This window comes from Gossypium arboreum, chromosome 13, assembly GCF_025698485.1.
Source record: "Gossypium arboreum isolate Shixiya-1 chromosome 13, ASM2569848v2, whole genome shotgun sequence".
Taxonomy (NCBI): Eukaryota; Viridiplantae; Streptophyta; class Magnoliopsida; order Malvales; family Malvaceae; genus Gossypium; species Gossypium arboreum.
The window spans coordinates 111,213,112-111,227,484 of NC_069082.1; the positions used below are offsets into that span (position 1 = coordinate 111,213,112).

Below are 14,373 nucleotides of genomic sequence, written 5' to 3' on the forward strand. Positions count from 1 at the left end.
ATTTTCAACAATTAACATACATAAATATTAATCACCATTCATAAAATAATATTGAAATTTAATAATTTAACCGTACGAACTTACCTGGGAAAATTCGCAAAAGTCATACAAGTTCAGGGACTAATCGATTATTTTCTCTTTTCCACAATTCACTTCGGGTTCTTGATCTATAATTGTAAAATCATTCATTTATTAGCATTCATTTCAATTTTACTCTAATTTACAGTTTATACCCTTTAATTCCCGAAATTATACTTTTGCCCCAAATTTTACAGTTTTTACAATTTAGTCCTTGCTCAATTAACCCATCAATTGAGCTAAATTTTCTCAATTAACACTTTATTTATTCATTCTAAGCTACTACACAACCTTTGAAAATCATAATTTCAGTATCAAATCTTAATTCACAACTTTTTCACAATTAGGTCCTAAAATCAATTTCTATCAAAATAACTTAATAAAATCATCATATAATAAAATAAGAACTTCAATTCCATAATAATTCACCATAATCATACAGCACTTTTTCATGGTAACTTTTAAAGTCACCCATAAAATCAAAAACTAATGAATTAGATAATTGGACCTAATTGTAAAAGTCACAAAAACATAAAAATTACTAAGAAAAAGTAAAAATTGAACTCACATATGTCAAAATATGAAAAACCAGAAACTTCAAGACCTCCCATGGCATTTTTTCTGAAGAAAAATGATGATATCTCTAGATTTTTCAATTTTGTCTTTATTTTATATGTTTAATTTGCAAAATTTCCAAATTTGCCCTTATTTCTTCTTGTCTTTTTGCTAATTTTCTTGCCCAAACCGTCCAGCCCATATAATTTGGGTCTAATTTCTTTTAAATCTCTTCTTATTAGTCACTTAAGCTATTTAATCACTTTACCAAATTTTGCACTATTTTTAATTTAGTCCTTTTTAATTAATTAACTAACCAAACGTTAAATTTTTCTAACAAAACTTTAATACTAACTCAATAACACTCTATAAATATTTATAAAAATATTTATGACTCGGTTTATGAATCTGAGGTCTCGATACCTCGTTTTTAACCCGATTTACCTAATTAATTCTTTTAAATCACAAAATTCACTAATTACAAAAAAAAAAATACTTCTATAATCACACTTGACTTATAGGTATTAATTTATTAAATTTTCAACTCACTCGTCGAATTTAGTGATCTTGAATCATTGTTTCTGACACCACTAAAAATTGGGCTGTTACACAGAAGGTAATCTTGTCAAAACATTTACTTAACACAAAGCTCGCAAATCACAAAGAGCTCGCAAAACATAAAATAATATAAAACTCGGATATCATTGTTTCATAAAAAACACTTATTTGAATACATTCATTAAACAAAGTTATTGAAAAGACTTACTCTCGGAGTCAAAACCCTAAGCTCCTAATTAACATTATGGTTCGCACATACAAGTGGCGATCCCTAAACACTCACCAATTTGTTGAATACTTAGACAAGCTTTGCTTTTCCTTGTTTCTGCTTGTAGACGGTTTTGTTGAGTTCGCAATAGACATACATAAGTTACAAACAACATATTCAACATACACACATAAACATAAGTTAACCTAAATTCGCATATGCTAGACTTTTAACGAACCTAGTTTCCTTTGTTGCGAACTTTTCCGAACATCAATAGAGAAACAAAATCTTACCTTGCTTTCTAAGAGCTAATTCATGGGTTCTTAAAACTTGGTGACAAAATAATCAATGAGGAATTTTAAAAGAATAACAGAATATGAATTTATAGTCTTAATTTATAGGCTCTTAATGTTTTAGTGTCGTTAGGATACTTTAGTTGTAATAGAAGTAAGAAGTAGTTACATGCATGAATGGTGTTGCAATATAAGTTTACTTCATAATTCTGATATAACCCTACTTGGCTACTCTTAATTTTGGCTCTTGACCTAAAATAGTGACTACAGCTCGCCAAGCCCATTAGTGAATACCAGCTTGCCTAGCCCTCTGACGAACACCACTTCGCCATGTCTCCTAGAGAAATCCTACTTGCCATGCCTACTAGTGAACTCCAATTCGCCAACCTTACTGGCGTATTTTAGTTCGCCAAACCCAAACTTCCAAGCCCTACTGTGGGATGTTACACAAATAATAACAATAAATTTTAATTTCATTTTTTATTTTTAATTAAAAATTAAACTTTTTATTGATTTTCATCATTAATTTTTGAAGAATATAATTTTTTTCTCATTTTTATTCTTAATTAATTCATATTAATTTTAGAGATTTTTAAAATGTTAGTAATTATAATTATCTTGTTTGGATAAATAATCTTATAAATTAAGTTATTAGATTTTTATGAATTAAAACTAATTATAAAAAGAATAATTATATTAAAATATATAATGTAAAAATATTCAATATGTATATCATTATATTTTTGAAATTTTATGAATATTTTTAATAAAATAAAATTTTAAAATATATATTAGAAATAAATAAAATAATTTTTAAAGTTTTAATATTTATTTTATAATGGGGTAATGTGTATCAAATAAAATAAAATTATAAATTAAAAAAAACACCTCAGAAATTAAAAAGGAAAATTGAGCCACTAAATCTCCTTTTCAAATTACCCGAACACACCCAAAAGTTTTGATTGTAAATTAAAATAAAAGTAATAAATATGTCAATATTTTAAAACAAGAATATTAGGTGACAATTGTTGAAAAAAAAACTGGATATTTAATATTCGAGTCTGTTGAATACTAAATATCTAATACAAATTTAGATTCGGATAATTCACATGCCAATTGAAATCTATAACTGAATTTTAATATTTTAAAATTTACAGATATTTGATTACTCTCTTTCCTATATCACCAAGAAACAAAAGATAATTTGCAACCTTAAAAATCATTAATTATGTCCATTTGCTTCTGCCCAAGACATCAACCAACAGTTTAAATGCAGTAGGTTGGGGCTGTTGAGGGTCTATATACGAAAGGTCGGATAGCGTGAAAATGACCCGACGGATGATTATAGGTGAACTTGATTCCTGTGCTGCCATCCCCAAGATGGTTGCAGTGATCATGGAAACTACTGATAGGTCGTCCCAAGCATGCATCCCACCGCTCACCCTCGGGCATTGTTTCGGCCACGGTGTATATCCCCTTGGAGTTTGTAAAAGCCTGATAGTTCACTACTTCCCCAGATTTTGTAATGCAAAGAACGGCAACCTCAGCACCTGCACCAAATGAAATCCGTGGTTTGTAAATATAAGACAAACAGATCAAGTTTCATTGATGATTTGGATATTTCTACTTGGTTCGAAATATTAGTTACAATTTGCCTAGAGAAAAACCCCGACTTTGTTGGGAAATTGCCTCAATGAACGAACCAAATTCTATCATTTAAAGCATCAATGGCATAATACAACTTTAGAGATAATGCAAATGGCATCAATGAAGCGTTGAAGTGAGGAATAGTTTTCTCCTGTTTAAGACAAATCGACTTGGGAGGAATGCTTAGTGTGATCGCTAAAGAAAGAATATTGAACATTTTCAGTTCTTCAAAATTGCAAAGTTTGCTCTTGTTTATTGGTACAAGAATTGAAGACTCGGTCTACCATCACTAGAATGTGACCTTAAAAGGTTAGGAACAGTTCTATCGATTCCGAACAGCTTTTTCTCAATTATGGAAATGAACAAGTACTTACTTATCAAATGCCAGACACATTTAACAATCTATTAGAAAGTTACAGCAACTGTCCATTCTTTGATTTATAATCTACTAACTTCACCAAGTATGCAAAATGAAAAACAGACCTTTGTCTTGATCAGGATGAATTGGTGTTGTTGTCGGATCTTTACAACATTTGTAACCCTAAATCTGTTGTTTGGAACTTGCACTAAATTAAATAACAAAGTAAAAGAAAAGCTAACAGGACAGTCATCACAGTGGTGGAAGAAAAAATATCGAAACCAAAGATCATGAACATATCACACAGTTTGACATTTTAAGCCTAACTCCTTAGACAGACTTGTGGGAGAATGCACCCTAAACAAAAAAGGCCTTAGAATATAGCAGTCAGCTCAAAGACCCCTTCTAACACTATTATTGCCATTTCCAACCCAATTAGCCACCATTTAATCTATTGAGCAAACACGAATTGTGTGACCAGGATGAATCGGTGACGTTGTTGTACCTTTACAACATTGGAACCCTAGACATGTTCTTCACAAATTGCAGTAAATTAAGCAGCAATGTAAGAAAAAAGCTAGCAGGACAGCCATCACAGTCACAGATGAAAGAAATGGAAACCAAAGATCATGAACATATCAAACGATTCCACATTTTAAGCCTATAAACAAAATTCCCTACACAAACAGGATCCAGACAACAACAGGAGGTCAGCTCAGAGATCCTTTCTAACACTATATTAGCCGTCTGCAAACGCAATTAGCCACGGAAAATCTATCAAACAAGCTCCTATTGTAGAAGCAATTTACACAAAAGCAAAACACAAAGAACTAAGCACACCATTGAAAGGTAAGTTTGTTTTATTTTCTTTGTTCAATCTTAGCATAAATTCAATCAATCCAATGCAGTTACAATAGATAAGGCCCGCCATCACCTAATTTCATCCAAATTCAACTAAATCATTCAAGTTCATAAGCATATAAGCAGTAATTAACCAACGAAGGAACAAACTTTAACTTTGCCCAGAAACTGAGATGCCACCGACACCTTAAGAATCATAATTCCGACACAAATACCACTTCAAATTTCAGATTAAAAAATAAATTTACCTATCAAACAACCACGATTATGATTACAGATGAGGAAAAAAAAAAGAGAAGTGAAGAGGAAAAGAGATGAAGGGAGGAACCTTCTAAAACATGATCTTCAGGACCAATGGAAGAATCAGCACAAACATCACAGACAACTCTACCATGAATCTCACCAGTCCATGATTTAACACCTGAGATTAAAAATACAGCTAAGACAACAAAACCCAGAACCAGATTATTGTTCTTTGATTCCATGGGATGTGTTTTGTCTTTGTCTGAGACGTTCAGTTGAGCAACCAATAAACCTGTAACAAAAGAAATGCATAAATCTACCATTTGTGATTTGGGAAAGCTAAAACCTTCCTTTTTTGGGCTCAAAACAGAGACCCAGCCCATTGCATCAAAATAGTAAAAGTTTTTTTTCGTAATTTTATTATCTTTGGAGGATAAATCAGACAATTTCTACTTGTCATCTCATTCTATAAATTAACTCAACCCTACGCTCTTTATTCCCAAATTGTAGCCCTTCCATTCCAGGTTCAATCACTCGAGATCTGTAATTTTTTTTTCAATTTTAAGTACGAATATCCAATTCCGATGGGTTTTTTTTATAATTATTTTGTCTTTTGCAATTTCTCTTTCCTGTTATGAGTAAATTCTCAGTTAAAATATTAATTTTCATCTCAATTATGTTGGATGCTTTTCATGTTAGTTAAAAGTAGCCTGATTTGTTGATGATAGATAATTCCATTTCTGATGGATGCTCATGATTGTTTTTTTCTGGGTTTTCGTTTATTTTATGAGGACCGATTAAAAAAAATCATGTTCAATTATTTAATGCTGAACAATTTCATAATCCCTATGATGATTTCTTATTTTATTCTAAAAAAGTTGATAGGCCTGATTTCTATTTGAAGAATATATCATTTTGAGGGATATAACAATTTAAATTTTTTTTATAGTGATATTTTGTAAGTTATTTGTGTTTTCTTGCTTAGATTAAATGCTTTTGGTATTGTTGTTTTTGTGTTTTCCTTAGAATGTTAACCCTACACTAACTTGCATCCCAATGATGATATGGATTGTTAAAAGTAGTGCCTGATCTATATATTATCATTTGATGATAAATACATACTGAGGGATGCATAGTTTTTTTTTCCCCCTCTATGTAGTTTAGCTTTTATTATTGTGCTATCAATTCAGTATCTAACTGGTTTTCTTACTATTTTGAATCTCAATGATGATGATATGCATTGTTAAAAGTAGTGACTGATCGATCGATGATCAGTTGATGATAAGTACATACATAGAGGGATGCAAAATTTTGCTTGAACTTGGTGGTGTTGTTCATTAATGAACACTTTTTTTGTTAGCAGTAATTAGAGATTTATGTATATTAATATTGTGGCATCAACTGATTTTGGAATGGCAAGGGGTCTGATTTCCTTGTTAGCACTGAGGATTGGCAGTGTTTTGGTGTTGCTGGCTGTTATCCTACACTAATTTGCATCCCGATGATGATGTATATCGATTGTTAAAAGTAGTGTCTGATATATTTACAATCGTTGGATGATAGATAAATACATACTGAGGGATGCATTCTTCTCTTTTTTACTTGTAATGAGTATTTGGTTATCAAGACTAGCATTATTAACGAAATTAATATCTAAGTTCAATCCCAAGGCAGTTTATTCCAAGTGATTTGGCAATCTCAAGGTCTCGAATGATACAACCAGGCCTTGCTGCTCCCGGATTCTAAATAAAATAAAATCATATATTCTATTCAATTATATATTAATATTCTAAATAAAATGACAAAACATTCAAAATACAAGTAAAACTAACTAAATATTAAATCTAAGTTAAAGGCATGTAAAAATATAAATTAATAGAAGCATATGAAATTCAATAATTAAGTTAAAGAAAGAAAGGGATTGGACTGAATTGTAATTGGATTTGGTGGATTGGATTGGATTTGAAATCAGTACCTAATAGTTACTAAAACCATTTTACTATTATAGTACAAGCTCTTTTATCTGATTTTTTGTGGATTTTCATTTAAATACCAATCATTAAAATTGTTGATGCATGGATCAAACAAGGCGAAACTTAAGTTACTCGCTTGATGTTAGAGGCAATATGAATACCTGGTAAAGCTTCTTTCTCTTACTTTAAATCTAACGGCTTAGATTAAAAGGGTCACATCACATGCGGATTGCATGGAAAAGATTGCACACCCTAAAAAGGAGACGTTATTACCAGAATACCCTTAAAAAATAACTGGCTTGCAGAACAACAGAAGAAGGCGTGATTTGGTTTATGATCATCGAACGCAGCATTCTCCTTCATTTTTTCTTGATGAGCAAGCAGAGAAAACAAGACTTGCTTGTCTACTGATAGTGATAATGATAGTGATACCATTTTTTTCTTTTCAAAAAAGTGAGTCGGTATCTAGTGTGAAGCATTGGATGCAATGGTGGAACCAACAGGTAATGAAATTGAAAATGAAACCATTATTGAAGAAAGGGAAGAACTTATGGTTTCACCTTTTGCTAATGGAAAACCATGTTTAAGAGCAGCCCATTTTCTTAAACCAACTTTATCTTCCATTCATGAACCAATCCCAGACCTTTTTCCACTTTCCCCTTCTTGTCTACACTACATTTTCTGCCCTGAACAGTGGCCTTTAAAGGTCAGCTTCACTGGTTGGAGCAACCCCAAAAAGGCTTGGGTTTTTTGGATTGATATCCTGCGTCCCGTGTACCAACCTATCTGGGAGAAGGCTGGTATCTTTGAAGCAATAATGAGCTCAACTTACTCGACCAAAAGATATTATAATTTGGTTATCGGTTTAGCAGAGAAATGGAACCCTGGAACCAACACTTTCATCTTCCCTTGGGGTGAAACAACAATCTCTTTAGAAGATGTGTTGATTTTGGGAGGCTACTCTGTTGTAGGCTTCCCTGTTACATTCTCTGGTGATAGCCAAGAACTCAGGGAAGCTCAAGATAAACTGGTTACAGAACACAAGAACATCAGAGGGGATACATGGAGAAAGATCTTTCTAACAGAGTGGATGGATTATTTTATAGGAAGCGGGAGAGATATTGAGCATGAAGCATTTCTTTCATGGTGGTTGACAAGGTTTGTTTTCCAAGATTCTGTTGGATTCATTTGTAAAAGAGTGTTTCCAATTGCTTGTCTTTTAGCTAGGGGCCAAGTTGTGGCACTAGGACCTGCGGTTTTGGCTAGCATTTACAGGGACTTGACTTTATTGAAAGAAACCATTGCTGATTCAACTAAATATAGGAGTACTGAATTTGATGATTGTGTGTCAAAAGTTACACTTTGTTCACCAATGAAGTTGGTTCAACTTTGGGCATGGGAAAGGTTCCCAGCATTGCAGCCAAATCCTAATGTGATCCAAGAGTTTGACCCCAGATCAGCTAGATGGAACAGTGTGAAATTTGTGAAAGTTGAAAATGTGAGGATGGTTTTGGATTCAGCAGGCGACACTTTTGGTTGGAGGCCTTATGCTAAAATTGTTAATAACAGGCAGTGTCTTGAATTTTACGAGAAAGAAGAGTGGGTATCAATTGATAGAAATTTGATTAAAGAATTAGTATCGTTTGCTCTATGTTTGAGGCCTTCGGAGTTGGTTGGATTAGGACCAGGATGCATACAACAGTACCTGCCGCATCGAGTAGCAATGCAGTTTGGAATTGATCAAGATGTACCATCTCATGTTGCTCGGTCCAATAAGTCTCCGGAAATCGCTTGGAACAATTACCTGAGGCCAATTAATGGTGGAAAATTGTATATCCCATCTCGTTTCTTCAGGTCTGACGTGACTGTCCGATACTTAGAATGGTGGAAGATGGTGTCAATGCTGGTTCAACAAGATGTGATAAAGGGTATAGTGCGGAGAAAAAGGAGTTCAAGGAAGAGGCCGAGACAAATTCCATGGGTGAAAGCTAAAAAGGGAGAGAATGAGGCCAGCATTCCTCCCGGTTTCCTTCCCAAATTAATCACTGTGAAACCTGAGCCTTTTATTGATGAACTTGAACCTGAAGCTTTTGAAGTGTCTAAACAGAAAGGCAATGTCATTACTAGACCAGTTGGTCATGATAATTGCTTTCTTGTTAAGGCTCAAGGTCACTCATCTTCAATGGCAGATACTGGAGGATCTGTAAAGATGGAGTTTTCCATGACGCCAGCTCAAACGGCTATAGATATCAAAGATCAAAGTGAAGAAACAGCAAGAGTGAGGAGAGAAGCAATTGAGAGCGAATTCGAGTGTTCAATGTATAGTAAAGATAACATCAGCAAGAATGGTGAAAGCAGTAGTACTTTTGAAGTCAACATGATAGCTTCCACACTTGAAGTTCGGGTTGCCAGGCTTGAAAGAATAGTTTCTGATCTAATGCAGCATAGAAGCTTGGAAGAAATCCAAGCAAAGAAGACAGCTAAAGAAAACCTGGCCATAGTCAACCTATACATTTGATTCAGTATATGTTTTGCATATGAGATTGGATATATAGACACGAGCCTACAACTATGTATTTAACTTTAACCCCGTTAATTTTGCATAGATGGTATAATGCTATCTCAGCTTCTATCATTATTTACATTGTTTAAAACTTTATTATCTCCCTTCATTCAGTTCCATATAAATCAAGCATGGCAGTGGTGTTACTAAAATGAAATACAATGTTGGATAGTTGTATTAGCAAGTCTCTGTGCACTGCTTCATGTTGCAGTGAGGTCTCTGAATTTCCTACAGAGCTTGATCTTGGTTGTATGAAACATATGAAAGACTGAAATTAATAGCTGTTAAAGCTTTTCTGCGATTTCCAGCACTGTCAAATAGACGTACATTTACATTTATATCAGAGGCCACTATCTTACATGATATACAAAAATGTATAAGTGGCCTCAACCATTGATGCTAGTTTTCTTTCACTTCAAATTTACATCATGTAAAATATATGCGCCGAACCAGAGTAACATAATCATGAAGTTTCCAAGAACAACACAGGATTCCAAAACCAAAACCAGCAGATTTACTTATCAAACTGTTGCAGCTCAATTTTCCAGGCAGATGCCAATTGTAATAGAAGTTGATCAGGTACTGCGCCTTCCCAATTCTCTGGTGGATCCATCGTGGAAGCTGCTTCATGTAAATTCAACAGAAGCTCTTTCTTCAACTCCATCGTTATACCCAATGCATCATGTCCGTTTTCTATCACCACTTTGACCAGCTGAATAATTACAGGAATTTTTTTTTTTTTTTAATAGTAAACTTATAAAAGAAAATGTCTAAATAGAGCAGCTTGAAGTAAATGGCTCAAAGATGAAGAACCCATACCTGTTGAATCCAGGATAGACAAATATCAAACAAATCTTGCTCCATAAGAAATTGCACAATAGCGTGCAAGGCTTCATTTGCTATCTCATTTGACAGTTGATCAACCATAGGGCCTGATCTATCCATCAGCTTTATAAGCAAGAGATCATCCCCTGTAGAGAGAACTTCTGCATAGGCAGAGTCCATATCACCTACTTGAAGGGCATGCATTGCATTGCTCCAAGAAGTCCAGACAGGATCTCGCTCCGGTCCAACATTATCATCGCCAACAGCTTCAGCAGTCAATTCAGGAACACGTCCTGATTGAGATGCTACACTATCCTCCCCAACTACACGAATTGCTTCCAAGGTAGCTTCATCTTTTGATGCTTGCCATACACTTCGAGCAGAAGGTCCTTCACCAAGCCTCGCAGGCCCAGGACATTTATCCCAACCTCTCCTGCCACCAAGCTGATCACTCTCATGTTCCGATTTGGGAGATCTACTATCCCGGCTACTGCTAGCTGGAGCTCTTCTTGATACAACTTGCCCATTTCTGGAAGCACCAAATGCAGGGAAATCCCAACCATCAGGCATTTCAGATCTCCAAGAAGGTCCCCTCCCCCTCACACCTGGAACAATTCCACCTGATTGGGCAAATCTTTCAACAAATGGAATTTGCCCATTGAAATTGGAACCGTAGTCAGAAAAACCATTATACTTCCCTAAATGTCTATTATAAGGTCCTTCAAATGCTGCCGTGAAGTTACCACCTCTCCTGCTTGATGATATTGATAAATCCCTAGCCATGTCTTCAACAATTCTTTCAAGTCCCCTAACTCTGTTCTCCAAAGTTACCATGCTATCATGAGAACCACCCATAAAATCCTGCAACATAACAAGGAATCTCATCAATCAAAAGAGCACTTTTGGAAGCGTTCATAAGTGCTTAACTGAGAAATACCTGCAACATGTTCATAAGATGAGCTTGTTGTCTCTCCAGCTGCACTAACTGCCTCTGGATAGCCACCCAACTTCCTTTGTTGCTAAGGAAGGACCCTTCAGACTGTCCATCCACTTTCGAGAAACCTAAACGATTTCCAGATGGCTCCCTTTGATTTACATCTATCCTGTCATCAGCATCAGTTGGCCTTTTTCTTAGGTCGTTTCCATTTATCTTCTCTTCAGGCCATTTGTCTCGCATACCAGCAGCTCCTCTCTCTATTTTACGGTTTTTGCTGCTGGAAGATGCATGAAAATCATCTGTCTGGTTGTTTCCCACACCACTCAATCTCATCCTCGTGTCTGAACCATTGGGATCAGACTCTTCTTCACTCTTCAAGTTAGAAGAATTAAGATATCTTCGAGGAACAACTACTTCAACTGGCAAATCATCAGAACCCCTTGTTTCGAGTTTCTGAAAGAATTCAGGATTCAACTCTCTGTCTGTTAATGCAGGTGATTTCTTCTTTAAAATTACAACTGCTTTGTCAATAATGCTTCCACCTTTGCCTTCAGAAACAGAATCTGAAGTCTGTGTTTTTTTATCACCCGCACTTGGATCTTTGGAGCCATTCTTTTCTGATGATTCAGCTGACTGAGCATTGTCACCATCTACAGCATTGAAACAAGTTTAATCCAATAAGATGAATGACCTATACATCAGAAGGACAACCCGTAACACTTAACTGACACACTTACCATGAGACAAGGCTTTCAGGTCATCTGCAGCTCCATCTTCCCCTTTTCCTGCAATCTTCTTCCATAATTGCAATGCTTCTGTCATGCTATCTCTCACAGGTTTCATCTGGTTGACCAATGATTAAACGTTACAATAGAATAAAATTTCCATGAGGCAGTGTTGAGTAATGTAAATCTGTCATATCTGCACCATTAGAAGAGATGATAGTGAAAGGACTTCAATCCTAACCTTGCTTAATCATAATGTGCTAGCTGAAAGTCCCTTGAAAACCAATTTAGAAAGCATGGATGCATACAGTCCAAACCCACATTTTCTATTAGTCTAAAATCTGTCACACAATTAACCCTAGGATTTCTAATTATATCAAGTTCCTACAAAAAAAAGGAAATCTATGTGGAGGATATACACGTTTTCCCGAAGCAAAGTGACCAGATCAACACATGTAATGAAGAAAAGAAAGTACATGGTCTGGCACCAGTCATGTCCAAAATATGTATCAAAATTTCACAATGAAATCATACACAAGGCATTGATGTAAAAGTAATATACATATATATAAGTATGTATGCATGCAAGAAAAATGACTCCAAAAAGCTACCCTATCAAAGCGACAACCCTCAAGTATGGTTATTGTCGAAGATGCTCTATCTGCAATCAAGTTGCTTGAATGCAGTGCCAATGCACTTAAAGAATCTGCAGCTGCCTTTCTCGTCGCCCAATCTGTGCTCCCAAGGCATTCGTGGATGCTTAGCTGCAATGCTTCCAAGCTCTGAGGTGCAATTGCTCCCACCTACATGGTCATCATAAATTTACAGAACTTCAATTTTCTTTTCCTATTTTTTGACCAAAAAAACAAATTGTTCCTATTTGTGGAATTTTCCATATCTATTCCCCACCTAGCTACCTAATTCACATGATCAAATAAAACAAGATCTACAATACCAGCCAAAAAAAACAAGCACAAAGTAAACAATAAAGAAACTACAAGATATTCATTTACGATGATACTTGACATCCACAAAACCAACAACATAAATCATCAATATCCTTATGAATCAAACACAAAACAACTGCAATACACAAACCTGTGACAAACTTGCCACTACTGGCAAAAGGGAAGCCTTGGCCATAAAATTCTGGTTATTCAACAGCTTGCAGATCCTTGGACACAGTTTCTGAAAAGCAGGCAAAGGAGGATCAGATGCACATTCCACCATCTTAGCCATACACGTCGATGCACCAGATTGTACCCCTTTGTTCTGCTCCCCCATTGCTTCAAACAACGGCTTTACAAACAATCCCACCATATTCCCCCCACTCTCCCCTTTCAAATACTGCCCTGAAAGCGCCCCTATTGAATCGCGGCAAGCATCTTTCACCCCAGAATCAGCATCTTTCAGCCTTTTAACAATGTGGGCAACGATTTTAGTCAAATGGGAAGCTGCCAATTCACCATGGCAATTACATAGCACTGAAAGTAACCTCAAAGATTCTTTCTTCACAGCTTGTTTTGGATCATTTGAAGAATCAAAAAGGCAATTGAGTAACATGGGAAATGATTCGGGAGACAGAGTTTGGATGGTCTTTTCAAGTTCTTCAACAGCAATTTGGTAAGTATCACGGTCAGAGAGCTTGGAAAGTGAGGTTAAAATCCTTTGCTTTAGCTCTACCATTGCAAGGTGAGATGACACTGAAGAAGGTTTAACAGGGTTTGAAGGAGGAGCTAAAGTTGAAACCTTTGAAGGTTTTGTTGATTTGGGTGCTTGAGAATTATTCATTTTCAAAACTGAGAAGGAAAAAAAACAAAAGGCTTTATAAGAAATGAGATTTCAAAGATTGAACATTGGGGAAAAAAGATGGGATTTTGAGGAAATGGGGTTATAAAGATTGGAACAAAGTGCAAAGATGGATTGGATTTTGAGGAAATGGGGAAGTTTCATATTAAGTGAAAAAAAAGGGTTTATTTTGTACATTGAAAGTTGATGGAGGAGGAAATTTTTAGAGTTGAATGAGAGAAAATATGGTAATCTCTAAACAGGAAATATAGATATTAGAAACTGAAATAAGGGGGGGAAATGGGATTTTTGAGGATGGTTCTATGAGTTGAAAGGGAAGAAAAAAGATGGGATTTTGCATAAATTGAAAGACAAGTTGATGGAGAAATGAGTTAAGGGATGGAAAAAGCTGAGATCTAAAGAGAGTGAAGAAAAAAAGAAATTATTTTTTTCCTGGATTCGAGATTTGGTGAAAAAGAGGATAAAAGGGATCATTCAAGATTTTAAATTTGATAGTTTTACTTGGTTTTTGGAGGGCAAGGAGGTGTTAGGGTTTGACCGTTGAGGTGGTGAAAAAATCATTACCGTTGATTTTGATTAGTCAATTTTTGTAATGTCATAGAAAAACTTATATATTTTTAACTCCATATACTGTCAACCTATTATTAGAGAATGTAATAATTATTTTATTTTTAATATTTTAAAAGCTATTTATTCATTAATTTATTAATGATTTGTTTTAAAATTTTAATATATTTTGT

At 34.9% G+C, this 14,373-nt stretch overlaps 3 protein-coding genes and 1 non-coding gene across 4 annotated transcripts; 2 read left to right on the forward strand and 2 right to left on the reverse strand.

Annotated features, from left to right (window-relative positions):
- Window positions 1–2,787: 2,787 nt before the first annotated feature.
- On the reverse strand, window positions 2,788–5,166 carry LOC108461862 (uncharacterized). Its single transcript, XM_017761829.2, has 2 exons — window positions 4,887–5,166; window positions 2,788–3,242 (listed from the first exon to the last, which is right to left on the reverse strand). Exons 1-2 carry the CDS (start codon window positions 5,122–5,124, stop codon window positions 2,959–2,961), a joined length of 522 nt encoding a protein of 173 aa, XP_017617318.2. The 5' UTR covers window positions 5,125–5,166; the 3' UTR covers window positions 2,788–2,958.
- Window positions 5,167–5,274: 108 nt separating this feature from the next.
- LOC108462859 (uncharacterized) lies at window positions 5,275–9,412 on the forward strand. The gene has a single exon (XM_017762767.2). It carries the CDS (start codon window positions 7,262–7,264, stop codon window positions 9,290–9,292), a length of 2,031 nt encoding a protein of 676 aa, XP_017618256.1. The 5' UTR covers window positions 5,275–7,261; the 3' UTR covers window positions 9,293–9,412.
- Window positions 5,851–5,932, forward strand: LOC128287273 (small nucleolar RNA R21). The gene has a single exon (XR_008277969.1). It is a non-coding gene; the product is annotated as a small nucleolar RNA R21 (small nucleolar RNA).
- A 199-nt stretch (window positions 9,413–9,611) lies between the features above and the next one.
- On the reverse strand, window positions 9,612–14,209 carry LOC108461433 (microtubule-associated protein TORTIFOLIA1-like). The gene is made up of 6 exons (XM_017761273.2): window positions 12,923–14,209; window positions 12,436–12,627; window positions 11,837–11,942; window positions 11,100–11,749; window positions 10,157–11,023; window positions 9,612–10,049 (listed from the first exon to the last, which is right to left on the reverse strand). Exons 1-6 carry the CDS (start codon window positions 13,613–13,615, stop codon window positions 9,852–9,854), a joined length of 2,706 nt encoding a protein of 901 aa, XP_017616762.1. The 5' UTR covers window positions 13,616–14,209; the 3' UTR covers window positions 9,612–9,851.
- Between the last annotated feature and the right edge of the window lie 164 nt (window positions 14,210–14,373).

Excerpts from the sequence above, each read along its gene's own strand:
- LOC108461862 (XM_017761829.2), bottom strand. The coding sequence starts at position 5,124 with ATGGTAGATTTATGCATTTCTTTTGTTACAGGTTTATTGGTTGCTCAA. Across the intron at positions 3,243-4,886 it reads TGAAGATCATGTTTTAGAAG|GTGCTGAGGTTGCCGTTCTT; the intron begins GTTCCTCCCTTC and ends CATTTGGTGCAG.
- LOC108462859 (XM_017762767.2), top strand. The coding sequence starts at position 7,262 with ATGGTGGAACCAACAGGTAATGAAATTGAAAATGAAACCATTATTGAA.
- LOC108461433 (XM_017761273.2), bottom strand. The coding sequence starts at position 13,615 with ATGAATAATTCTCAAGCACCCAAATCAACAAAACCTTCAAAGGTTTCA. Across the intron at positions 11,750-11,836 it reads CCTGAAAGCCTTGTCTCATG|ATGGTGACAATGCTCAGTCA; the intron begins GTAAGTGTGTCA and ends TCAATGCTGTAG. Across the intron at positions 10,050-10,156 it reads GTCTATCCTGGATTCAACAG|CTGGTCAAAGTGGTGATAGA; the intron begins GTATGGGTTCTT and ends GTAATTATTCAG.